This window comes from Micromesistius poutassou, assembly GCF_964030765.1.
Source record: "Micromesistius poutassou genome assembly, chromosome: 15".
Classification (NCBI taxonomy): domain Eukaryota; kingdom Metazoa; phylum Chordata; class Actinopteri; order Gadiformes; family Gadidae; genus Micromesistius; species Micromesistius poutassou.
This window is the reverse complement of record NC_140285.1, coordinates 14,397,848-14,425,004: the sequence shown is the minus strand read 5'-3', so window position 1 is coordinate 14,425,004 and position 27,157 is coordinate 14,397,848. Positions and strand designations below refer to the sequence as shown.

The following is a 27,157-nucleotide window of genomic DNA, read 5'->3' as shown; positions in this document are numbered from 1 at the left end:
TCTCTATATTTTTTCTCATTAGGTAGCTCTCTCTCTCTCTTTGTATTACTCTCTCTCTCTCTTTCTATCTTGTGCTCTCTCTCACTTTATTATTATCTCTTTTGTCTCTTTATCTCTCTCTGTCTCAATTTTACTCTTTTTTTCTTTCTCTTTATTATTCTCTTGCTCTCTTTCTCTCTCTCTCTATTTCTGTCATAGCGTTTCCCTCTGCCTAACACAGTAAGCAAAGCCAGTGGACAAAGGCTAGTTCAACAACAGCCCTATGGCACAGGAACCACTATTGGAGCAGTGGCAATGGTGCGAACAGGAAAGGACATCAGATTATAGTCACCTTCATAGTCACTGTAGCACCGTGACTGCAGAGGAGATGAGACACCAGGAAGAGGTGCATGTGGGAGAGTCACCTTGGGAAGAACAAGAGGTTGGTGTGTGTGTGAGAGAGAGAGAGAGAGAGAGAGAGAGAGAGAGAGAGAGAGAGAGAGAGAGAGGGACACCAGGTTATATTATTTCAGACTATAAGGGTTGATATATTGAAGCAATCATTCAACAGGCACTGATGCAGAAACTCAATACGAAGTATGTGTTGGAATTTGAAAATCTGTCAGAATTGATTGTTTGTTTGTTGGTTTGCTTGTGTGTGTGTGTGTGTGTGAGTACAATTGACTGTGTGTGTGTGTGTGTGTGTGTGTGTGTGTGTGTGTGTGTGTGTGTGTGTGTGTGTGTGTGTGTGTGTGTGTGTGTGTGTGTGTGTGTGTGTGTGTGTGTGTGTGTGCGTGCGTGGCTGTGTGGCTGTGCATGTTTGTATGTGTTTGTGTGTGTGGAATGTTCTTCAGTTTTTTTGTATTTATTTGGTGTACAATGCACTCCTCTTCAGGAAATAACCATGAGACACTAATGGTTTTAAGTTGGTTAGAGTGAAAAATCCTATCATATGGATTGAAAATTCAAAGCAAGATTGTTGATCAATATCACACTCCAAGGCAAATAATAACTCCATGGCAAATAATAATAATGACATTCTCCAGGGACCAGTCCACTGTATGTCATCAGATTGCCAAAAGTATTTGAGACATAGAATGGCGGACTGTGATTTAGTTAATTCATAATGCCAGATTCGGCAGACACTGGTTTCGTTGGCATGTGGACAAAAGCCTACAATAAAAACCAAAACAATACAAAATGTATGAGACAACAGCGCCCTCTGGTGGTTGTCCCGTACACTAGCACCTGCTTTGCTTACCTGATACCTATGGATTTGGTAACCTGTGTTTTAACCCACGGGACCTATAGGGGCCGTTTGTAAACTTTTGCTTCTCAAAAACGTGCTTCCCTTGTTCCAGATTTAGCTCGAGCTTTGCTTCATTTTCCCAGATTTAGCGAATAAACAAAAACACTCAAAACTTCACTGCAATTTCATGTAACTTTTTCCACATAAAATTAGAATTATATGTTCAATCTAGATCCTAAATCGAAATATATATTTTATTACTAAATCTAAATCGAAAACCGAAATCGAAATCCTAAATCCGATGCTTAATTTTATATATAAATCTAAATCTTTATATATAAATATAAATCCTAAATACTCAATCTAAATCGTATATCCAAATATACATTCTATATCAAAATCGTATCGTATGTCTAAATATAAATCCTAAATCTAAATCCTAAATATTGTATGTAAATCATAATAATCATAAAAATCACAATCCTGATTTAGATATAAAATATAGATTGAGATTTAGGATTTAGATTTATACATAAAGATTTAGATTAATATATACGATTTAGATTCAGGTTAAGCCATTTCGATTTAGAGAAGATTTATATTTAGATCTAAAATGTAGATTTAGATTTAGGATGTAGATTTACATTTAATATTTATATTAAACATATCATTTTAATTGTATATATGTGGAATAAGTGACATGGAAATTGCAGTGCATTTTGGAGGGTTGTTTTTTGCTAAATGGGGGGGGAATTAAGCAAAGTTCGAGTTATACCTGGAACAAGTGAAGCACGTTTTTCAGCAGCAAAAGTTTACAAACGGCCCCCATAGGCCTACCCATTCCCCACTCCCTTTCTTTCTTAGCAGATTTCCTTTGGTTAGTAAGGAAATTGAATGGGAGAAATACCCAAATCGTTGCTCTAATCACTATCCATAAACCAGCAATTAAGTTCGATTCGATTCATTTATCACACATCACAAATTGAATAGGCCTACACATAACATGCATTCGATTTACAACACCTTCACAATAATATCAACATTTGCAATGTATGATCTCCAGTCCTAAACTGTTACCATGCATATCATATGGACTGGGCTTTGGTACATTGATAGTTTTGCACCAAAGCGGGGGAACCAAAGCGAGTTGTTCGCGTTTCACCCGGAATAAACTCAACAACACTCAAAGTTTGTTTATGGAGAGAAGACCATCCATGGGAAAACCAAAAGCGCCAAAGCTTTACGTTATATTTTATATCCTTAACCAGATGATACGCAGTAGATGAGCAACCAGGTTAATATATCTGTATCTATCGATATCAGTATATACAGATAACATCATCTCTAGCGTTGTAGGAAGAAACCCTACCGCATACCACAAAGTTCAGTTTCTACAAGGTAATAATGTTTTATACGAGTAGGCTTTCGTTTGGTCTGTTATTGTGTAGGCTTACCCGGAACTATAATGGTGTTGTGGAGAGATTCATAATGCACAAGTCTATCCAAAGACCTGAATATTACCCATATAGTGTGGATAGAAAATGTTAACACCATATCGTTAATCTTAATTATAATTAGGTAATAATAATAATTACTTAAGTAGTAATAATAATGGGTATATCTAAAAAACGGTGACATAATATATTCGTATTGTACTGTTCTGGTGCGTGCTTAAAGCAAAATAACATTCATATCATCATCATGTATTCTAATAATTCATAATAATATATCGATTTCTGACTATGACATATAACCCCCAATTAAGTGTCCTACAAATATGATTTGTACTAAATCAGCTGCTTAATGCACCCCGGGCACCAAACAGATGTCCCCACAGTGAACTGTGTTCATAATGTCTCACATCATTTATAACTCCATCCCTCCAACAGGTAAAGATGCCGAAATCCATGAAGTTGAATCCCACAGTTTCCCTGCGACGACTCCAGGAGCTTAAGTGCCAAAAGTGTGGTCAGATCTTCTACACACATCTACAGCTGGAAAGACACACACTTTTACATTCTACAGCTAAAAAGACATTTCTGTGTGACGTTTGTGGAGTGACCTCCACTACTCGTTATTTCCATCACCAACACATACGTTCCCACGGAAGGCATCCTTATCAATGTTACTCTTGTAGCAAGTCCTTCCAAAAACTAAAAAGCCTTAAGCGCCATCAGAGCATCCATGTCAAGGCGGAGGCCCTCTTGGATCAGACCTTGTGCCCTCAATCGGTGTCTGGGACCTCTTCAGAGACCACTCAGAATGGCACTCTTTACCCCAGTGTACATCTGAAGCTTGAGGACCCAGGGCCTAGCACCGTGTTTTGTTTTGAAGACACGGCCGGAACTCCACTTACAGTGCCCTCAACCGCACTCAACACACTACAGCTGAAAGGGGAGAAAATTACCCATAATAACGACAGGCCCTTTGCTTGTCAGATGTGTGGATCGCACTTCACTTCATGTTATCTATTGGATGAGCACCAACAAAGGCGCACTGGAATATATCCCTGCTGCATGTGTCGCCGCAACTTCAAAACACTGTCAGGCCTCCGGTACCACGCTCTGCTCCATGACAACAAACCCCACGTCTCTGACCAGCCCTCGTGCCATTCAGGAACGGCCCTCGTCGAGCCCAAGGTGGAGCCGTTGGAGACGGCGCTGTCTTCAGACGTCAGCCTGACTAACGTTCCTCACCACAGTTCACAGCTGAAGCCTGAGGGCCCGGGGCCCGGCGTGTCCGTGTTCTGTGTTGAAGCCCCTCCCAGCACGTCGCCGTCGTCACCACCGCCCATGATCACAGCAACGGTCGACACACTCACACCCCGCTCTGCTCCCCCTGCGCTCAGCGAGGATAGGGCCACCTTCCCGCCAGCCCGGGTCCCCCGACCCTCCACGGCCCTCACCCCTTCATCTCGGTCTCCTGGGGCCCCACCGGCCGCGGTGGAGCCCGCCACGCGGCCCCCTCCACAGCTACGCTCTGGGCCCACACCGGCCGTATTCTCGTCCTTCAAGCTCTCGTCTGCATTTCTTGAAGTCAAGTGGAATTATAAGTTGTTGCAAGAGAGAGCGGCCAGTAAGAAATGTTAGAAAGCCGAAGTGCGTTTGCGCCAATGTAGTTTATTACCGTTTGGATTGTGTCAAGTGGTTCAATGGATTAGCTGATACTGGACCAATGCAGAGGATCAGTCAGAAAATCTGGCAAAAAAAACAAACAAAGCAGTTCTATTTTTAAGTGGATTTCTGTGGATAACCTTTAGAGCTGTAATGTTTTCACAATTATTAAGTAATTGTTGTTTCATCTGAATACTGGTAGTCACCCTAATAACACAACAGCTCTTGTAAGATTAGTTAAATCAATGACATGGCTTAAATGACTTCACTTTACAGATACACGTTGAATGATGCGATCAACCATTGTATATTACATACATCTTAAGTTGAAAGGAAACCCTCTTTAAATTTTATTTTGTAATTTTCACCGCCCACACACACACACAAGAATTGTATGTAAATGTTTTTTTTATTGTATTAACCTTTCACTGTTATGTGACAAACATGGTGGCATATGTTGATGTTCAATCATTTCAAGTGCTTTTAGGTTATGAATGTGGAATGACGTGTATTCGATGTAATAAAATATTTATGTATCAGAAAATAGCCCTTTTCTGCATGCACTGTTTCAAAATTCATCATGTAAGAAGTACATTTTATAACCCTAACCATACATAACAGAATAATAATGCAGGAGTCTGATCCTATTACTATTATTATTCCCTATATGCCCATATCCACCATATATCCAACACAACGAGGCAATGCAGGGTCTATAGGAATTCACTGTCTGTGGTTGTAGAAAAACTACACGATGAACTGAATTCATTCTACGTTATAAGCATCCTCCAATTCGACTACTTTAAAATAGGCAAAACAAGATAAAACAATCGTTATTAAGTTTTGGACGCCTGGGCGTTGTTTCCGGTTTCTACGTAGGCTGAGAGAAAGGATCCTGTGTTTGAGCGTTATCCCGGTCAACAACAACGTGATGTTTTGTGTCATACTGCTTATGGGCTGTGTAGGACAGATAACAGTCCCCGGGGCGAGAATAATATCAACGCCAAGGCGAATAAATATGGAGTTTTGACGAAAAAGGGACAACGCAATCTCCAAAATAGGTAACGCAACGGATATACTTGCATCGAAAGTCCCTCCCTCTCCCTCAACTCTGCGCTCCGAACCATGTAACTGAAACTCCCGCCTTCCCCCGCAAATAACGCTCATGTGAAGCATCCAGGTCCAGGCAAACGTCTGGAACTGGGGTAGTTTCTACCGGTTTATACGCATATACGCTGTACGTATGCTATTGGTCTATCTGGCGCCGCTATTGCAATGTAACGATTTTGATTGGCTGTGTGTCCTACACTCAAAGCGGCTGATTGGCTGATATGTTGTGGTTGCATGGCTGCATCCTCAGGCACAGGCAAGTGGTGCTGATGCTGTGACAATGGGAGACCTCCAGTCCAGATACGCGTCCTCTGGTTTGAATGTGAATAAAACACAGACATAATAAGCACTGAATATGTCCATGTAAGGGTAGCATTAATCGTATTGCTAGTTCGCGGATTGCACGCCTTTTATTGCGGTATTAAAGGGTAAGTTTTCCCTCTTAAAACTAAACTGCATGTTTCGCTCAATGACGAGGAGTAGCTCGTTTGTATTTTAGTGTCATTATGGTTCTTATAATCCAAGACTAGGTTTAGCAAGTTCAGCAGCCAGTTAACACTCATTCACTCAATCACGTATGGACCTTTAGCTCTGCATCGAGAGGCACAGTGGTTAGCATCTGTTGTAGCTAGGGGGCTGTGAGTCAACTCCTGCATTGCGGAGAGCACACAGAGTATAACGGTAGTAGTCTGTAATCATTATATTTATTCAACATACTTAGAAATACAGATATATCGGGGTAGCACGCCCGGCCTTATTTTTGTGTTTTTCACCCTGTCAAGTTGAACATTGCATTGGCCTATTTCATTCGAGCGCACGATTATTTATTTCCAAGTCCATACAGCTGACGAATATTAAATGAGATTCCTTTCACTTCTAGCTACGGATTGCGTTGCCTTTTTTGCACTGATTTGCAGCGGCTACTTTAAGGTTAACAGAGAAGAAGGAAAAATCAATGATTTAGCAACTGTGTGTGTATGCTGTAAGTATTAAGCATAAGCCTACTATGGAGATTCAAATAATTCCTTATTTCTATTTTTTGTTGGACTCTCTTCCGATGTATAGGCTCGTGATGGGTACATTCAGCCGGCAGGAGTTCTTCCAGGAGCTGACCCATGGCTGTCTCCTGCCTACAGCCCAGCAGGGCTTGGAGCAGGTCTGGCAGCTGTTGGTCATCTGCCTGCTGTGTCGACTCCTTTGGATATTTGGTGAGCAGAGAGGGCAGCCAACATGGTGCCTGGCGACAAGCGCATCCTTGCTTTGATCTGCTTAAAGCGTTCTTTGTCATATTCTTTTAATGTTCCTTTATTTTCTGTTTTTTTGTCAGGTCTCCCCTCTTTTGTGAAACACCTGAGCACTGTGGTGGGAGGCTTTTACACCCTCTACCTGTTCTTTGAGCTGCACATGATATGGGTGGTCCTCCTCAGCCTCCTCTGCTACCTCATCCTCTTCCTGTGTCGGCACTCCAGCATCCGAGGCACCTTCCTCTCCATCACCGTCCTCATCTACCTGCTGCTGGGGTATGTGTGCTCTGGCCGACGCCACATCAACACGGTGCTCCCAGATCGGAGTGTTGCAGCGTTGGTTTGTCCTGCGTCACCATATCAGTTTGACATTGGATGTGTCTTGTGTGTCTTGTGATCAGAGAGCTGCACATGATGGACACGACCACCTGGCACAAGATGAGAGGTAGGCTCATTAATCCTCTTGGCGAGGTATCCATGAAGCTTGTTCGTGACCGCCTCTATTTTGGAAGCGTAGGAGCATTGCAGTATGGAATGTTATTGTGTCAGTTGCAATTGGTTTTTGGTCATTGGTTTCATAATAAACCTTGAAATCATGCGAGATGTGGCAAAAAAAGGTTTTAATTAGCCTAGGTTACGGTATAGTTACATTGCTTAAGGATTTTACGGTACGATAACTCTCTTGAGTCCTTTCAAAATGGAGGAGTAATACCAATACATATTCCCATGATGCATTCTGATAACAAGAGCAATAGAGCACACAAAGCAAGTTCATATTCAACCAAAGTGCCAGCATGGCACAATCGCAAAGATATTGTTGAATAACATGACATTTCAGAAATATAACTATCTGACAAATAATATATAGCTGATACTTAACAGCATCAGCATCTATGCATGAATAGGTTATACAAACAACACAATAAATAGTTATTGTCTGGAGGTTTTATATTCTGTACAGAAATAAATGTGTAGGATATATTCCACATTCTTCATACTGAATGACCTGTTTTCATTGGTAACACTATCCACCCATTGACCACTAGGGCTCCATGCTCAGCACTTAATCTTTCACCATTATCACATAATGTACACATTTGCTTTACATTTCACCAAATGTTGTTGTTGTTGTTATTTTCGTGTCGCTAGGTTCCCAGATGGTGGTCGCCATGAAGGCTATCTCACTGGCCTTTGATCTTGACAGAGGGGTCGTGAAAAGTGTGCCTTCACCTATAGAGTTCATGGGCTACATTTACTTTGTGGGCACCGTCATATTCGGTCCCTGGATCAGTTTCAACAGCTACAAGGATTCCCTAGAAGGACGTAAACTAGTAAGCATGGCCTTCTTTGGCTTACATCAATCTCATGATATTTTTGTTCAGGAAATATCGAGGCTAATGTCTCTAACCTTTCCTCTCTTCCCACTCAGAGCTTTTCATGGTTCTTCAAAGTGTCCATCAGCTGGGTGAAGAGCCAGTTCTGCCTAGTTATATCCAACTGTGTGGCACCCTACCTCTTTCCATACTTCATACCTATCTACGGGGACAAGTTACTACGCAGGTGTGTACATCACACACTTATATACTGCTCAGCTTTCCTTCAGTTGCGAGTCATTTTTGTTTAATGTGTCACCTTACCTAATTCCCTTTCACATGCTTTTCCCATAGCAAAAAGAGAAGGAAGATCAGGTAAGTGTTGTTCATATGTGTTTGTCCATATTGTGTGTTTCTGTTGTCTCAGAATATCAGCCTGCACCAACTCTCTCAACTCACAGAGAGGGCCACTAATTTCGCTTCTTAACCATTTTATGAATATGTATGGTTTTTAGTATGAATAATAATATGTTTAAACATGATAAAATACAGTTTTGTCCATGAATGAAGACTTAATGTAAGATTCAAGATGGGGATAGTGAAGTTCAAAAGGAGTACAGTTTTGATATTTTGCTATATTCTTAAATATTTTGGTCATGGCCTTTTTGAGAATGAAACAATGTAATAAAATTAAATCGCTAGTGCAGCCAGACACCGAGTCAACTGCATAATCGAGTCAATAGAAATAGCCCCCATAGGGTGCACCTCAGTACAGAGATCGTATCAAACCGCCCCATATTAGATCAACTGTTGTGGTCGGCCAGACCCAGGCCGAAGTCTGCCAACGGGAGGGGAGCCAGACTCATAATCCAGAGCAAATTAAACAAGAGCCCATACTTTCATATGGTTCCCAGACTAGCGTTTTGTGAGCTTTGTGAAACAAAGCTCCCTTTGTTTATCTTATGAAATGTGAGCCACAGAGGGCAAGTTGTGTTACTCATCCGTTTGCTCAGCTCCATGGTTAACTGTTATCTCTCCTAGGTCATAGACTACACCCAATCAACACCTTGCTATATTGCTTGGTTTTAATTTTTGGCATCACACACAATATTGTACTTCTAGCAACAGTTCGTCCTATCAAAATACATGTGTACAAGATGAATGGCATGCTGACTGGGAATTAAGGGTGGATAATGATTGTTATAAGCCTTGGTTAACTTAAGGGCAAGATCCACAAACTGAATCACAAAAATACTTTTGAATATTCCCCTAATTGGAGGGTTGTGTTATAAACAGTTACCGCCTTTTAAATGTGTTCTGTATTGTATATTATTGCATATAATGTTCATTCATGTTGTATATTTCATCTATCCCTTTGGTTCTTAGGGGTTCATTTGCAAGGTATGTTAAAACAAAAACAACATTTTCCGAATAGTTTTTATCCATTCATCTTCATTAAAGTGGAACTCGAACAACACATGTAATGACTAACACCCCCCAGGTGGCTGCTGGCGTACGAGAACGCAGTGTCTTTTCACTTCAGTAATTACTTTGTCGGCTTTCTGAGCGAGACCACTACAACGTTGGCTGGAGCCGGCTTCACCGAGGAGAAGGAGAACCTCAAATGGTCAGAATCACTCTCAGCTGTAACACACATCATACAGCTATATATATATATATCTGTGCTCTAACAAACTATCCATAACGTTTTGACTTCCAGGGATGTGACCGTGGCCAAGCCGCTGAGCATTGAGTTCCCCAGGTCCATGGTGGAGGTGGTCACCTCGTGGAACCTCCCCATGTCTCGGTTCCTCCACACATGTGAGTCATCTCCCTGTCTCCCGGCAGCAGTGGAGTCCCTTCTGTACTTCTGTTTTGTGGCTTTTATTTCATGTTCATGGATGGAATGTTAATGCAACTCATTTACATACAATTCAATAACACGCAAGTTTAAGCAAGCACTCCGATTGGTCAATTCCCATTCTCAAGCGTGTTTAAATGCCTGGTGAAAGAACGGACAAAAAGATTGTGCCTAATTACAGAAAGTATCGCTACGCTAACTAGCCGAAACTACTTTCATGAGCCTAGTTTCCATAACAACGTTCAACTGACCAAGAGTCGGCTATCGTTACTATGGGAACTATTTTCTGATGGAGATTAACTCGGGCAGAAAGCTTGAATTTGAGGGCAAATTAACCCACAATATGAAAATATTTTGCAATATTGTTGATAATGAAGATGGTTTGTGTTATTGAATCGCAGTCTTACACTCGATGGCGTTCTTGAATGTCATTATTGGTACTTGAAGCACAGGACTTCAGAACTCGGCGCAAGCGCCTCGTTCCTACGGCTGTGCTTCGCGTACCAATAATGACATTCAAGAACGCCATCTCGTGTAAGATTGCTTAAGTGTGTCTCTTGTACTCTAGATGTGTTCACCAGTGCTCTTAGATTCGGAACGTTTTCTGCGATCATGGTGACGTACACAGCCAGTGCCCTCCTGCACGTGAGTTTGATGTTTCTAGTTCGATGCGAGATAATCACCACAGCTCTCTTTAATGCCTTTACGTGTCTCTGTGTCTCTCTGAAAGGATTTCTTTCTTATTTCTGCCTTTGTCTCAACCCCCTGATATTGTTAGGGCTTGAGTTTTCACCTGGGGGCAGTGCTGCTCTCTCTAGGGTTCATCACGTACATTGAGCATGGTAAGAATATCTATTGTTTTTTTCCTGAGACTATTTTGGCATTGTTTGGAGCAGGTGCTTGGCTTTTCATTTTTTGGGGGGGCTTTTTGCAGACCACAATGCTTTAGTTTACATTGCAAGGAGTTTTTATTGTTGCTTATTTTTTGTTGTTCTATGTTCTATGTTCTATGGCAATGTTGTTCTATCTTTCAGTATTACGCAAAAGGCTGGCATCCATCTTTAACGCGTGTGTGCTGTCAAAGAAATGTCAGCCCAACTGCCCTCATCACAACAAAAAGGTGATTTGTTTTTTATTTTTGTTTTAAGATTGTGTTTGGTGTGTTGCCTTGTATTCGTCAAGCAATGCCTTTGACCATGCATCATAATTAAGACGATTAAGAAATTAAGAAAGTCACTACTAAAGTAAAGTAAGTAGTTATTTAACAAGTTATTTTAGATGAATCCATTTAAGAGTTTGAAAGCTATGACGTAAATGGAGAGGTTGGATTGCACTGCCAGCTCACAAAATAATAACAAAAATGACTGCAGCAGTTGAAAAACAGCACTTCAATGGATTTCTTTTTGTCTCGCTAATGAGTTCATTTTCAGAGTTCTTTGGCACAAGTCCTAGCAAATCCCATTCGGCTGATTGTGAGGAAAAGTGCATCAAAAGCAGCAGAAATTGTCTGGAGAGATAATAAACCATGCCATAATAAAAGGCTATTGAATTGCAACAAAGTTTGAAAAAGGATCTGCATTACACTATCTTATATTATTCTAAGTGCTAATAATAACGTCACTCAATGTCACTGTCTTTCTTGTCGTTGCCAGGCGATATGGGTGTTCCTGATAAACACAGCATTCAGCGCCCTGGCCGTCCTCCACCTGACGTACCTGGGCTCTGTGTTCAACTCCAGCGTGGACTACATGGATGAGGAGGAGGTCAGCTCCACACAGGTTGCGTCCCACTCATTGGGTGTTAGGTGTAACTGTCGTGTTACTTGAAGGGCTCACCTGATGGAGTCATGTAGTGGCTAGTGAGGTGACTCCCAGCCCAAAAGCCCTCGGTTCACCAATGTCCACAGTCTACCTTGTCCATGTATTCTAGAGCAGGAAGTCTAACCTCCAGTTGAGTGACATGTATCTACAAGTTCAAGTTGCTTTGGATGAAAACATCTGCTGAGTAACTACTTTATAAAATTATTATCGGAAACGGGTTAGTTAATATTCATCAGCTACAAAAAGCGCCACAGTATGTAGAATGCATTTGCTGATTACCCATTAGGGGTGTGAATCTGACGGTATCTAATGATTCGATTTCGATTCTTGGTGTCACGATTTGATTCAAATTCGATTCTCAATATAGAGCGATTCCCAATCAAAAAACGATTCCCGATTTCAGTACATATGGGTGCTAATTTTAGGTCTCCAGGCCACTGTTTGCTAAGAAAGGTGGTTTGGCAAATGATGGCATAAAAGCATATTGTGTATAAGATCATTCTTCAATTTGAAAATGTTATATCAAATGTAAACAAACAAAATAATAATAATACAATGCGTGAATTGATTCTTCCCCCCCCCCCAGTACTGTGCTGGGCATCAAGATCAGATAGATAGAAAGATAATTTTATTGATCCCCAAGGGGAAATTCAAGGTCACAGTAGCTTTAAAGACATCACACATAACATACACAGTATTATAAAAAATAAAAAAAATTAAAAAATCATCATTGAGCCATCGAGACATTCTGCACCCCAACAGCACCTGCTGGTCATTCGTCTCATTCTCAAGTGACATTGAGTCAATGAGCTATTCTTAGATACATTATTGCAACACTTAGCCCTACTGCTCATCATAGAAACATTGCTGTATGTGCATCAGATATTCAGAGGAACTGCTGACACATAATGAAAGGTTTTATGTTGATGTTGATGTTGATGTTGTGGTGTTTGGTTCACCTGTTGAACCACTTCCACCATGGAAGTGTCCATAGACAATGTGTGTTTGTGGAAATTCCTTCCATGGTGGAAGCCTTGCAAGGATGTCCTTAGACACACCTTGAACAAAAAACATATTGCATATTGAAACACAGCGTTTGCTCTCCTGTAGGACGACGTGACCCACCACACCATCCAGAAGTGGTCGGAGCTGAGCTGGAGCAGCCACTGGCTGGCGTTCGGCAGCTGGGTGTTGTACCGCATCATCCTATAATGCCGAGAGAGGACGCTGACGAGGGGAGGAAATTAGTAAGAAAGCAATAAAGGGACAACTTACTGTACGACCGCCTCCACTAACACACACACCCCGCCCCCGCCCCTCCCACTGTGAGCCCGTCACACCAGGGAGCGGCAGAGGGAACCCCGAAGCGATCCGACCAATCACAACAAGCTGTGTGGTGGGGTCGCCGAGCGCGGACCCAGACGCTCCCGTTACACCCTGGGGACCGGCTGTTTTATACTTGTATATATATACTCTAGATCTATTCACCCCAGCCTTCTCCTCATCTCTTCCTGTACTCTGAGCTGCAGTTGCCAACTACAACTGTTGTGTGGGGTTGTGACGACAGCTTCAGGTAGCTCTCTGCGTGTCACAATCAATAGCTGTTGGCATGGCAGCGATTTGTTTGTTTTCACCGGACACTCCCGAGTAGCCTTTATCTAGGGCTCGCCATCGACTGTGAAGCGCTGCCCGTCCAGCGGGCTTTTCCTTGGTGGTGATAGCATCTATCCTTAGAGTTACTACATCGCTACTCTTTTAGGCATGTACAGCATAGGTAAACAAACCACTTCCCTTTGGATGGAGGAAAAAAAGCACATGTTTAGGAAATAGAGACAGATTTTATTATTAACAATAGTATTTTTTCCTATTTGTGAATTTTTGATAGAGTGTGAAAAAGAACTAACTCGTTGTGTTTACATCAGTGGTTTAGACGTACTGTAGAAACTAAAAAAGGGGATTGTTGCTAGAGGTCATTTTCATCAGCCTGCATGTGAACGTCTCTGTCTAAAATCAAACGCAGGTGAGGGCGGGGCCACAGGTGAATATTATAGTCTTAGAGTTACATTAAACATATTAAAATTAAAATAACTTTTTAGTGCACAAAAAAATCCCCTAATTTGATTCCTATTCCTATTTCATTTATGACATCTTCCTGTATTTCCTATTGGGGTTTGTAAACCACTGTTTGGGAATCAATATTGGATGAGTTTTTTTTCCCTTTTTTTGTTAGCTGTGAACTTTATCTCAGAGAACATCATAAATCACCCTTAAGTCTATGTTCTGTGTTATATTCCATTTTATATTGACATTAATTTATATGTATATATTTATGTATTCCGGTTTTATGACCTGGTTCTTTTTTTATGTTGTTTCATGTTTTCATTAAGTTGTTCCCTTAGTCACTTAGTTAGCCTTTGTTATTCACAGTGTTTGCTGTGTTTTGTCTTATTTATCGATTATGTTTTGAGTGTTTATCCTATCATTCTCTCATCATGTTTGTTACCATACAAATGCTCACTATATTTCCCCTGTTTTAAAGATGATATATCATGGGCCTTGCACAAGCACCCTGCCGTGCCAAAAATGTTAACCCCAAACTATTTGAAATGCTGAACTGAATTGTATTGTTTCTGACAAATTGGAGCCTCTGCAAATGCTGCAATATTTCAAATACAATTTACATCAAAAACTAATGTTTATCTGATTCTGCTGATTTCCCGTGTTTAATAAGAGTAACATGAGCGGAGGACACACCATACTGCTGTAAGAAATAATTGTTTATTTCAATGTTTATTTACAAGAGGAATGAATGGACCGTTAGACAGCCAATCATGTTCCAAGGGTCATGGGCAAAGAGAAAAAGAGGTGTGGGGGGGGGGGGGGGGGTAGGGTTGAATTGGGAAGGACTGGGAAGGTCTTCAGTGTTTTTTGCTCTGAGCGCGGACCCCCGATTGGACCCGCCGTACAGCAGACTCAAGCGGAGAAAGAGGGAAAAGAGGAAAGAAAGAGAGAGGGGGAGCAGAGGAGGGCGGAGCGGAGGGTGAGTGCAGATGGTGATGGATGGAGATCACGTCGTGCTCTCAGCCTCTCTGCGAGGGGAGCAGATGCTGTCTGAAACCCCCTCGCCCAGGGAGAGGAGGGGTGGAGGAGGGTGGAGGAGGGGGGAGCCATGTAGGTTAGCTCAGCCCTGCCTGCCCTGAGGACCCGCGTGCTTACGCCGGCAGGACCCCAGCAGTGTCTCCAAAGCCATCTTCACGAAGGCCTGGAAGTTATTGCTTCTCTCCCTTCGGCTGTCCTGCTGGGGGGGGGGGGGGGGGGGACAAGTCACTTCAGTGGAGGCGCACAGCAGGGTAATGAAACCTCAGCTTGTAAACGAGGTCTGATTGTAAACGGCCCTGCCTGGGCGCAGAGCCTCTCTGTAAAGGGTTTTACTCTATGTGAATATGGGCTTGGTTTAATGCCTACCTCCTTGCTTCTTGTTATCATCTCCTTTCTGATCACCTTTCTTCGGCTGCTCCTTAGGACTCTGAGGTTGCTGTAAATGGGATGGAACGATTGAATGATGAGAACGATGACGAAACACCACATGGATGGATGACAAATCAGTTTTTATACAATTGATTAACTTGACTACAATTTCAAGTCTATTCTAGTCAAGTTAATCAATCTCATTTGTATATTCTTTAATCACAGTTACCTTGGGAGCTGACTTCTTGTCCGATTTATTACCTGTGGAAAGAGATAGAAATGGTTCAAGTTAGTATACGTTTCTGGCAATAGGCCGACTCACTGGTCGTTAAACGTTTTGCTATGGCACGGTTGATCTACTGTATTTCACAACATCACACATTGCATGGATGAGAATACTGTGTGTGCACCTTAATGAACTTTAATAATATAATAATATAATAGTCCTATATAATATATAATCTTAAAGTGATTTCCTTTACATACCTTTTGTTCCTGGCATCTTGGCTGTGTTCCAAAGTCCGTGATTTGAAAATGCTGTGCCTGTGTGGGGTTCAACTCGCTCATTTATGGACCGCCACTGTGAATAGGCCGGGCATCGGGGCCCCTTCGGGAAACAACACCATCAACAAGCAAAGAGCCCAGTCAGCTGAGTGCCGGTCCACCACCTCTGTGGGCCTTTGCTGAGCCAGGCGAAATCTCCGAGCTGACCTTTTAATCCCACCATTGTGATGCTGCTGTGGCCGTGCACTGTTGTTAGGACAAGAAAGCGTTTACAACATGCTTATAAACAATTTTATGTTATGTTATGGATAATGGACTCATTGAGACATAAGCTTTGAGGCTAGACCATGAGTGTTGGAAATGATAAAGGGAACCTATGATTAAATAATTCTCCTTAAGATGAATGCTTGGGCCTAGGCCTATGCTTTTATGCAGTCCACTATGTATTTATCATGTATCTCATTTGGTCATTTCAATGATTGATTTCCGTTGTGTTGGCAATATTTCTAGCATTGATAAAGGCATATTTTTGCCATGTTTTATCCACTTGCCTCTATTTGAAACTTAAAAATAGAAGACCAATAGAGCACTGGATACAACTTTAAAAGAACGCACAATATGCTTGATAAGATTTGATTAAATCGTATCAACAAAATCGTATCAACAATGGTTGATAGTATATTATACTTATATATATGAAGTATTTATTTCCCAATGATTCTATAATAATGATTCTATCATGAATGGCGCTAGTAGGTTGCCACGTCCGCCTGCTCCAAATATGCGTTATTGGCAAGGGCGGGACTTTCATTTAGATGGGTTTAGCAGTGAGAGAGAAGGTAAGACTTCTAGCATATCCGTTTCCGTTACATGTTTTGGATATTGCTTTGTAAAATCATTCGTCAAAAATCTACATATTTATTTGCCTTGTTTTTGTTGTTATTCTTCTTTTCATATTCCCAATCTTCTCGCTTCGGGGACTATTATCCTGCGTACACAGCTCACGGGAAGTATGAGACCAGAGCTTGCGTTGAGGCAGCCCGGGATAACGCTCCAACTCATGAGCCTCTCCCGGCCCAATGTTTGGGTTTGCCGTGTCACGTGACTCACTTGTCAAACAGCGATGGAGAGAAGCTAAGGAAGGTGAGCAATTGTAACCCAGTTCCACTGTTTATGTAATGAATAAATAAAATGAACGGAGGGGTATTCAAATGTGTGTCTTAAAATGTGCTTTGTATGGTGGGGGTTAGTTTGTAAAAAACATTTGCGGAGATGAGCTGTTCGCATCGGGTTATACCGTATTATGCTAGGTTGATAGCGCGTTAGCTACTGCTCCACTGGCCTCCGTTTGTGCTCACCTGATACCAGCCATGACGTAGGCTATCTTTAGCATCACTAACGTACCCTTTACTTTACTTATTAGGTTAAATACACAATAAAACCTATGTGCTAGCTTGTATTTACATAAAAGCAGGTGTCATTCTACCAATCATTAATGTAATGGCGTAAACCGCTGTGTTATTTACAATGACACACAGAATCTGCCCCGGCAGTGGTTTCTTCTCCATCCAGAGTGCTTGTGGAATGGCCGCAGTTTGGCAGCAGGTGTTGGCAGTGGACGCAAGGTAAGAGGCAGCAAGATGCTCACTGAGGGCCAATCATTACGCCTGCTCTGTGTAACAGTATATACATAATCGTTGGTGGATAAGTCTGCTACGTCTTGTCTCTGCCTTCTCCAGGTATAATGCTTACCGCACGCCAACCTTCCCACAGTTCCGCACCCAATACATCCGCCGGCGCAGCCAGCTGCTCAGAGAGAATGCCAAGTGTGGCTATGAACCAGGTCTGCGCAGGCAGTACCTGAGGCTGCGCAGTCAGCTGCTGGCCCTGCGCTACGGACCCTTGTCCGAGCAGAGCAGCTTCAGGGCCAGCAGTGTGCGCAGCTCCCGCACAACATTGGACCGCATGGAGGTCAGACCGAGGGAAACGGAGCTTAGAGAGGGGCAGTGAGATATGTCCAGGCTCAGCTAAATGTAAATCTACCAGTAGGGGCGGGGGGTGGGGGAGGAGTAGCGATGACTACTTTTGCTTGGCAAGAACGATCCCAATTCAGTCTCTTTAAGACAAAGATCATTGTAGCAGTGCCGAATGACTTAACTGAGCAGCTTGGTTGGAAGGGGCTGGCATTAATAATGACGAATATAGATTAAAAGCATAGGATAGACAATTAACCACAGAAAATATATCTCTCAGCCTGTGTATTTTGTTGTATGCCAATGAAGTCCCTGTTGCATGCACGTTCACTCACTCCACACGGTCTGGCTCCTCTCCTCCTGCTGCTGCTCCTCCTCCTCCTCCCTCCTGAACAGGACTTTGAGGAGGACCCTCGCTCTCAGGGGACTCGCGGTCACCGCCGGTCTGTCAGCCGAGGCTCCTACCAACTCCAGGCCCAAATGAACCGGGCAGTTTACGATGAAAGGTACCCCGGGAATCAATCCCAGTGCCGGTACATTTCCGCCGTCTGTTCCCCACGCGGCAGCGCTCTGCGTCGGTTCATTCGGTCCTGCATAGTGCTATTGCTTTCTCTTGAGATTTACTGCCTGTAGGCTGTCATGGCATGGTCTCTGTGAGTAACGATCACATCCTTCATATTGAGTTGTCAGCTTTAGGACGTTGCGGTGAGGTGTATTTTATTGATTGTGTTCCTCCGGGGTTTGTTCTTGTTTTCCCTGCTGGCTGCAGGCCCCCGGGCAGTTTGGTGCCCACCTCGGTGGCAGAGGCCAGCCGCGCCATGGCGGGGGACACCACCCTGAGCGAGAACTACGCTTTTGCTGGCATGCACCACATATTTGACCAACATGTGGACTCTGCAGGTGATTTATTTTGTGTATTTGTACCGTAGACTTCCAACTGATAAATAACTAATAAATCAATCGGCTCTTTTTTTCCTCCCCTCTTTCCCTGATTTAGTTCCACGGTTGCAGTTCGCCAATGACGACAAGCACCTCCTCGCCTGCTGCTCATTGGACGGCACCCTGTCCATCATGACTCTGTCGCCGCCCCCGGCCGGCGTGAAGGTGATCCTGAAGGGTCACGGCGGGCCCGTCACCGACTTCGCCTGGTCCCTCAGCAACGACGTCATCGTGTCGACGTCGCTCGACGGCACGCTGCGCATCTGGAACACGGAGGACGGCCGGTGCATCCGTGAGGTCCGCGACCCAGAGTCCAGCGAGCTGCTGTGCTGCACCTTCCAGCCCATGAACAACAACCTGACCGTGGTGAGTGCGGCGGCAGTCACGTGGTACACACTGTGCTTTCCTGAAGGAAGGAATGTGGGAAGCACAATAACAGATTGTGCAGAAAGGAACATGCTAATTATGAATTACAATGTTTGTTTTGAATGTAATTGTTATTGGTACGCACAAGGCTGTACTTTGACCTTGTGTTTTGTTATGCGCTGTGTGCGTGTGTGGGTGTATGCGCCTGTGAATATTCATGGCCAGGTGTCTCACGGTAATCATTATTATTGCAGCGAGGGTTACTTGGATAGTGTCTACTTCTATTTCCTCTTCAGCAAAGCCAATCATTTATTGGTTTCCCAGTTTGCCATGAGCACACAAATGTCCACAACAGAAGATGTCCATGATTAAAAGGCCGGTTCGTGTATCTGATTAGGGGCCGGTCGGCTGGTACCAGAGCCATATTAGGAGCCTCTCATAAGAGCGCTGGCATGCCAGGCTAGACGGGAGCTGTTCCCCCCCCCCCCATGGCCGCTGCACGCTGCCAGCAGAACACACAGCGCAGCGGCCTCAGATCCGCTCCTCTTTTAATAGACGACTGTTTTGATGACCGCATCGCAGGCTGGCGCGTGCATCCAAAGCTTCTTTCTCTTGTCTCTTGTTTCTCGGTGGGTGAGTCACTCTTTTTGAATGGCGCGGAGCTGCGCAATGAGAATGCATGCGCTGTGGTTATTTTTACATGGCAACCTCAACCTACAATTCATGTTTGGGCCCTTCGCTGTCGTCGGAAAGAAACAAAATGGCTCATTTTTTTTATTTTTATCTATTGTATAATGTGAACACACACACACACACACACACACACACACACACACACACACACACACACACACACACACAGACACACCCGCGGAAGGAAGGATTCCCAGGGGTCTGCTCAGTCTTGGCAAAGGTTATGAACCGGTGGCTGACGCTTCCTGGTCGACTGTGTGGTGCAGGTGGGGAACAGCAAGCACCACCTCCACGTGGTGAACATCTCCACGGGGAAGAAGGTGAAGGGGGGCTCCAGTAAGCTGACGGGCCGGGTGCTCTCGCTCTCCTTTGATGCTCCCGGCCGGATCCTGTGGGCCGGGGACGACCGGGGCAGCATCTTCTCCTTCCTCTTTGATATGGCCACAGGTAGACATCAAAAGCTCTCTCTCTCTGTGTGTGTGTGTGTGTGTGTGTGTGTGTGTGTGTGTGTGTGTGTGTGTGTGTGTGTGTGTGTGTGTGTGTGTGTGTGTGTGTGTGTGTGTGTGTGTGTGTGTGTGTGTGTGTGTGTGTGTGTGTCCTTGTTTTCCTCCTTTTTTATTTGTCTGGGTGATAATAATAATAAAAATGATAATTTGTGCCTGTGGTTCAGAGGAAATTGGGTTGATCTGTTTTTTCTGCTTGTGTCGGCTGTTTGTGCCCCCCCCCCCCCCACCACCACCACACACACTCACACAGGGAAGCTGACCAAAGCCAAGCGTCTGGTGGTGAGCGAGGGCAGCTCCATCTGCAGCATATCTGCTCGCTCGTGGATCAGCCGAGAGGCCAGGGACCCCTCTCTGCTGGTCAACGCCTGCCTCAATAAGTTACTACTGTACAGGTCAGAGCATAACGTTACTACTTTAAAGGTCAGAGCATTAGATCACTACTTTAAATGTCAGAGCATTAGATTACTACTGTACAGGTCAGAGCATTATATTACTACTCTACAGGTCAGTGCGTTATGTTACTACTGTACAGGTCAGTGCGTTATGTTACTACTGTACAGGTCAGAGCGTTACGTTACTACTGTACAGGTCAGAGCGTTACGTTACTACTGTACAGGTTACTGCGTTATGTTACTACTGTACAGGTCAGAGTGTTACGTTACTACTGTACAGGTCAGAGCGTTACGTTACTACTGTACAGGTCAGTGCGTTATGTTACTACTGTACAGGTCAGAGCGTTACGTTACTACTGTACAGGTCAGAGCGTTACGTTACTACTGTACAGGTTACTGCGTTATGTTACTACTGTACAGGTCATAGTGTTACTACTGTACAGGTCATAGTGTTACTACTGTACAAGTCATAAGCTGCTTTCACATATGACCCCGTGAGGGTCATTCACACTTATTCACACTTGATGCCCGATATGCGGAGATCGGTGTCAGTAGAATCTCCGGCTGCTAGAATCTGCGGCATATGACGTAGGGTCGCAAGAGGCGGGATCAGGTTTGTTTTGGTTTGACTGCAGACAGCATGCAGGCAAAACGGGCAGAACTCATCACAATCATGTTAAATGTTGCTACAGCGATGCATATATTCGCATCGATCGTTGAAAGACTGGAGCATGAGTTACAGACAAATAGAAGAAACGACGAACAAGAAAGGCGTCGCAAACGACTGCGTTACCGGAGGAAGAGAGCGTCTTTTTTGGCTTCATTTCACATCTAACAAACACTGGGACAAATGTCGTTGATTTCTGTGTTTAACTGAGAAAACAGGGAGTGGAAGGACGGGACCCTATAATGTTCAGCTAACTGTTGTCAATAATAATTGTTACGAGAGTAGCGCATGTGTGTGCGCGAGAATGGCGCTGTGTGTGAGTGGACGAGCGAGGAGAGCGAGCGGTAGCGTCTGTCGGTTTAGTGAGGTAATGAACGAGTCCGGTTGTGTCTGTGCAAACGTGTAGGCCCTACTGTAAAGTTAGTGAAACTAAGAATAAAGTACACAGCCTATTAATAATCGGTGGCCGCTTCATTCCGACCATATTCAAACCTATAAGCAGACCCACTGCTGGTCAAAGTGTGTGTTACTCCCAAGAGAATCGACGGAGCAGAACGTCGCTTCTGTGCTCCTTGACTATGGTCTGGGAGCCTACAGCAGGAAAGGTGTAACATAATAATAAAAATATTTTTTAAACCATTCAGCGAACAAAAGGCAATAGGCTGATTATCGATTAGGGTGCGGGTGCCACTCAATGACATGCAAACGTAGACCGAAGTGTCATCAACACGCCCACTCAACTGGTGTGAAATGCTGACATCCTACTGCTCATTCACATATAAGGTAATTAGCATTTCCTCCGGAGAACATACTACCTCGGGGGTAGTATTTTTTCAGGAGGTCCAACGTCAGGATATGTCATTCACATATACGGCACCTCCGTAGAATAGACGGATGCACGACCATATGTGAAAGCAGCTATAGTGTTACTACTGTACAGGTCATAGCGTTACGTTACTACTGTACAGGTCATAGTGTTACTTTACTATGGTACAGGTCATAGTGTTACTACTGTACAGGTCATAGCGTTACATTACTACTGTACAGAGTAACATTACTACTGTACAGGTCAGCGTTACGTTACTACTGTACAGGTCAGAGTGTTACATTACTACTGTACAGGTTAGTGTGTTATTACTGTACAGGTTAGAGCGTTACGTTACTACTGTACAGGTTAGAGCGTTACGTTACTACTGTACAGGTCAGAGTGTTACGTTACTACTGTACAGGTTAGTGTGTTATTACTGTACAGGTTAGAGCGTTACGTTACTACTGTACAGGTTATAGCGTTACATTACTACTGTACAGAGTAACATTACTACTGTACAGGTTAGAGCGTTACGTTACTACTGTACAGGTCAGAGCGTTACGTTACTACTGTACAGGTTAGTGTGTTATTACTGTACAGGTTAGTGTGTTATTACTGTACAGGTTAGAGCGTTACGTTACTACTGTACAGGTTAGAGCGTTACGTTACTACTGTACAGGTCAGAGTGTTACGTTACTACTGTACAGGTTAGTGTGTTATTACTGTACAGGTTAGAGCGTTACGTTACTACTGTACAGGTTATAGCGTTACATTACTACTGTACAGAGTAACATTACTACTGTACAGGTTAGAGCGTTACGTTACTACTGTACAGGTCAGAGCGTTACGTTACTACTGTACAGGTTAGTGTGTTATTACTGTACAGGTTAGTGTGTTATTACTGTACAGGTTAGAGCGTTACGTTACTACTGTACAGGTTAGTGTGTTATTACTGTACAGGTTAGTGTGTTATTACTGTACAGGTTAGAGCGTTACGTTACTACTGTACAGGTTAGAGCGTTACGTTACTACTGTACAGGTTAGAGCGTTACGTTACTACTGTACAGGTTAGAGCGTTATGTTATTACTGTAGTGGTTTCAGTGTTATGTTACTACTGTATAGGTCAGAGCTTCACTACTGTACATGTCAGTGTTACGTTACTACTGTAAGGTAGGGTGTCTGACAACACGGTTGGTGTCTGACAAGAGTGTTGTCAGACACTTAGTGAAGGCAGATCTGTTGTTGGTGTTGTTCTGTTGTTGTGCTTTTAATACAGGGGGCGTGCCTTTGTTGTGCTGTTAATTCAGGGGCGTATACTACGCCCCCTGTATTTCTTTCTTTTTTCCTTGACTAATACAAAGGGGCGTGGACGAAAAACCCCTTCACACTTGTATGTCACAATGACAGTGTAATGTGGTTCTCCACGCCCTACGGTCTGGTGCTGAATCTGATTGGAGGCTTGTGTGGACAGGGTGGTGGATAACGAGGGAACGCTGCAGCTGAAGAGAAGCTTCCCCATCCAGCACGGCTCTCAGCACGTCCACAGCATCTTCTGCCCCCTCATGTCCTTCAGACAGGGAGCCTGTGTCGGTAGGTCGTCTGCCCTCCTTCTCCCTGGAGCGCTGAGGAAGTGGTTATCTCCAGCAGGGTGTACTGTATGGAGACTGATGAAGAGCAGCATTACTGGTGGTCCAGTATTAGGGATCGACCCATATGGATTTTTTTAGGGCCGATACCGATTTTTTTTCATCAGCCTTAGCCGATGACCGATAACGCTGATACCGATTTGATAACAAATGTTACAAGTCTCAATTTAAAAGAGGAACATTTATTGAACTGTCTCTAAATCATATTAAAAAATAAGAAAAATCTGCAGAAAAAATCGGCCGATGCCGATACACGTAAAAAAACGCAAATATCGCCCGATCACTATGTAAGTATGGTGTCTCGTGTTTAACTCTTATTCTGGAGTTGGCTGGAGGGGGTGTTTCAGCGTTTGGTGATATGGTTGCGTCAGAACAATTCTTAACAGAGACATTGGTTCAACGATTAAACCTTAGATTTTCTTTTTACATCATTTGGCCCAAAATGTAATTTGCATAAATTAATACATAACTAAATAATTAAATATAATCCAAAGCTGTAACAGTCAAGCTATTAGTTCTATAAAATTCTGTTGTATAAGACTCAGTGCAGCAGTTAAAGCTTGACACCTGCATGTCTGCATAACACCCCCCTGTCCCCGTCCTCTACACCAGTGACGGGCAGCGAGGACACCTGTGTGTACTTCTTCGACGTGGAGCGCAACACCAAGGCCATCGTGAACAAGCTGCAGGGCCACGGCGGCCCGGTGCTCGACGTCAGCTTCAACTGCGACGAGAGTCTGCTGGCGTCGGCCGACTCCACCGGCATGGTCATCATCTGGAGGCGGGAACAGAAGTGACCGCGCGGCCCGCCGGGCCAGCGCTTTCCACGCACCGCAATACGCTCCTACCCCTTCCAGGCATACGTCCACACAGGCTCTGGTCTGGTAGCAGCAGGCTTTAGTCAGCGCTCACCGAGAAGCACGCGTCGAAGGAGGTGGTCTTTTTAAGAATGGTCTTGTGAAGGAAGGCGAGGAAACACTAATGCAACGACTCCATCTGATTAGCCGAGTTTTAACATGAATAAAAAGAGATTGCCGCTCCCATGGACACGTGAACCTTGATCTCCTGCTCTATTTAGAACACGCAGGATATGAATTGAAACACAAACCAATGTTCAACACATTCCATTACAATGTTCGGAGGTCCTCTCTGACATAGAAGTGAGTCATCCGTAGGTATTGGTGAGAGTTGTCCAGTGTTTTTTGTTTAGCCTCTGCAGTTCTTTGGTGGTGTAGTATGATGTGCATGGCATTACATCCAGAACAAGTCTGTACCGACACTTGAATCATGAATCAGAATGTGTGTCTGTGTCTTTGCATTTGCTGGTTTAAAGTCACGATATTGGCAGATTAATATAATTTATTTAATGCAAACATGATGAATAAATAAACTACTGAAACTTCCTGTAAGAAGTGGTCTTCTTATGTTTCAGAAGCTATGAGTCACTAGAAACATTGAGAGAGAGATATATGTATATATCTAGATCCAGAGAGATATAGATAAATCCTATAATATAGATAGATATAGATAAATATATAAGTAATTTAAGTACCACAGATCAGCACGGTCACCTAATGTAATTTGCTATTTCTTTGAGATGCTGAGTATTAGGACAGACTTGGGGCCAGTATATGACGGATTGGCACTGACCATTTGAAGGATTCTTGACAGAGCGCATAAACATCTTGAGTTTCTTCTTGAGATTGTTTGAAAAACTAAATAGGTCATATTATTGATAAAAACCTGCCTTATAATAACACAGTATTTGACTTGGAAATATTTGTGTCCCCAAAACCAAAGTCCAATGTCGTCCATAAAATGTACATAAAATAAGTCTTGTTATCTCTTTTAGTAGCAAAACATTGATATCCATATTTAACTGATCCAGCTGGACTGCGGTATCTCAGGGAAGCTGGAATCCTTAGGACTTAGCAGTGAGTAAACAACCTGTGTGTGTACTGCTTAAGCAGGGACGGACCTATATTTGTATAACAATACACAAGGCTGCACTGTGGTATCAGGCTTATCTCTAAGAGGCTACGTTGTTGGTCAGAAGTGGGGCTGTTGTTGGGGAGGACCATGAAGATCCTCACAGAAGGACTTTATACTCCACAGATGCATAAGCTTCACAACAGAGCTTAAAGGCTAATGCAATGTGTAAGGTGTAACGGAGAGCATCACTTTGAGCTGCATTTGTATGTAGGAAAGGTGCTTTATAAATAAAGCACATCATTATTCTTATAACGTTTTCAGCAGATTGTACAATAATCTCAATACTTGATGCGTCACGATTGTTCTAAACAAAAATATGATGTAACAGAAAGTGCAACGCCCTGTTCACCCAGATCGGAGCTTCAGATTTTAGATATTAATCTAAAACCTGGTTTGTGAGACTAGAGATGCATCTCATTCTTAGCATCAGCAGGCTTGTTTTCCTTTTACATTGGGTTGTTTTTTGTCACAGTGGTCCATGTATTTCAACAGCTCACCAAGCCCAAACCCGAAACAAAAAAAGCATCAAAAGTAGAGTCTTTATTAATGAGTGGGCAAAAGAACCTACTCAGTTTAACTGTACAGATACATAATATTGTCTTGCGAAGGAATTGCCAGACACAAAAACCATGGACCTCATTTCACTTTGAACTTCCAAGCCTTTCCAACAGCTATACAGTTTGATCTCCATTCTCAGATCTATGAAATGCAGTTAAATGCATGCTAATACAGTATGTTGTGCAAGTGTACACATTTAGAAATCCTACTGCACAAATATGCATGTATGCCCAACATGTCAGACATTTTCATTACATAAATCTTCACTTGGAGAGCCAACTTGGTCAAAGCCTGTTTCTGTGCACCCAACCAACATCTTAAAAGCATTTCCCAAATATACATTTGGAATGAACTGTAATCCACGCATTCAAATGAAATCATTTGAATTAAAGACAAATATAGTAGCCATCGAGACATATGGCCGTCATGAAACCTGGCACTGTTTAAATATTAATACTACTTTGAGGGGGATCTTTTGCAACCCAAAAAATCCATTTGAATTATTTAGCAATATTTAAAGAAAATGTCACATGTAATTTTTGCATTAAAATCAGTGACCTTTTCTTAGAATGTGCAGGTTGGTTTATTCCCTTTTCTCAGCTCGCCATCATTCATTTATACAATGTTTTCTGATTGCATCCCAAATAACATACCATATTGTCCGCTGCAGCATTAGCATGGATTCAATAACTAGAGGATGTTTTTTGGAAAAGACTTGTATCTTTAGGCCAACAAAATAAATGTACCTTAAAAATGGCATTTTATGGAACCATTTGTTCAATCTTCAGTATTTTACCATCATCTCTTCATCTATATCATCTCTTTCAATCTTTCTCTCACTCTTTCTTTCCCTTGTTTTCACTTGACTCTTTCACACTTACACTCACTTAATCTATGCTATTTCTCTCCATCACACACACACACACACACACACACACACACACACACACACACA

At 43.1% G+C, this 27,157-nt stretch overlaps 3 protein-coding genes across 5 annotated transcripts; all 3 read left to right on the top strand.

Moving 5' to 3' along the window:
- The first annotated feature begins 2,439 nt into the window (after window positions 1-2,439).
- Window positions 2,440-4,836, top strand: LOC311359291 (uncharacterized protein). The gene is made up of 2 exons (XM_084479284.1): window positions 2,440-2,626; window positions 3,118-4,836. Exon 2 carries the CDS (start codon window positions 3,124-3,126, stop codon window positions 4,315-4,317), a length of 1,194 nt encoding a protein of 397 aa, XP_084335410.1. The 5' UTR covers window positions 2,440-2,626; window positions 3,118-3,123; the 3' UTR covers window positions 4,318-4,836.
- A 1,687-nt stretch (window positions 4,837-6,523) lies between these two features.
- Window positions 6,524-12,901, top strand: LOC311359520 (protein-serine O-palmitoleoyltransferase porcupine-like; the record flags this gene model as incomplete). Of its 2 annotated transcripts, XM_084479556.1 has the most annotated exons (13): window positions 6,524-6,659; window positions 6,779-6,971; window positions 7,097-7,140; window positions 7,845-8,026; window positions 8,125-8,255; window positions 8,363-8,383; window positions 9,510-9,635; window positions 9,729-9,829; window positions 10,438-10,514; window positions 10,648-10,711; window positions 10,904-10,989; window positions 11,522-11,632; window positions 12,800-12,901. In XM_084479556.1, the coding sequence occupies 13 exons, from the start codon at window positions 6,524-6,526 to the stop codon at window positions 12,899-12,901; spliced, it is 1,374 nt and encodes a 457-aa protein (XP_084335682.1). The 2 variants fall into 2 exon arrangements, with proteins under 2 accessions (XP_084335682.1, XP_084335683.1); XM_084479557.1 differs by lacking the exon at window positions 8,363-8,383.
- Window positions 12,902-16,760: 3,859 nt separating this feature from the next.
- On the top strand, window positions 16,761-25,058 carry wdr13 (WD repeat domain 13; the record flags this gene model as incomplete). 2 transcript variants are annotated; one of them, XM_084479198.1, is made up of 10 exons in its annotated part: window positions 16,761-16,804; window positions 17,200-17,286; window positions 17,401-17,632; window positions 18,031-18,140; window positions 18,404-18,534; window positions 18,632-18,939; window positions 19,899-20,079; window positions 20,389-20,530; window positions 23,478-23,596; window positions 24,265-25,058. In XM_084479198.1, 9 exons carry the CDS (start codon window positions 17,246-17,248, stop codon window positions 24,447-24,449), a joined length of 1,449 nt encoding a protein of 482 aa, XP_084335324.1. In that variant the 3' UTR covers window positions 24,450-25,058. The 2 variants fall into 2 exon arrangements, with proteins under 2 accessions (XP_084335324.1, XP_084335323.1); XM_084479197.1 differs by lacking the exon at window positions 16,761-16,804 and having other exon boundaries at window positions 17,189-17,286.
- Between the last annotated feature and the right edge of the window lie 2,099 nt (window positions 25,059-27,157).

Bases quoted from the DNA above. Each gene is read 5' to 3' on its own strand.
- LOC311359291 (XM_084479284.1), top strand. From the start codon at position 3,124: ATGCCGAAATCCATGAAGTTGAATCCCACAGTTTCCCTGCGACGACTC.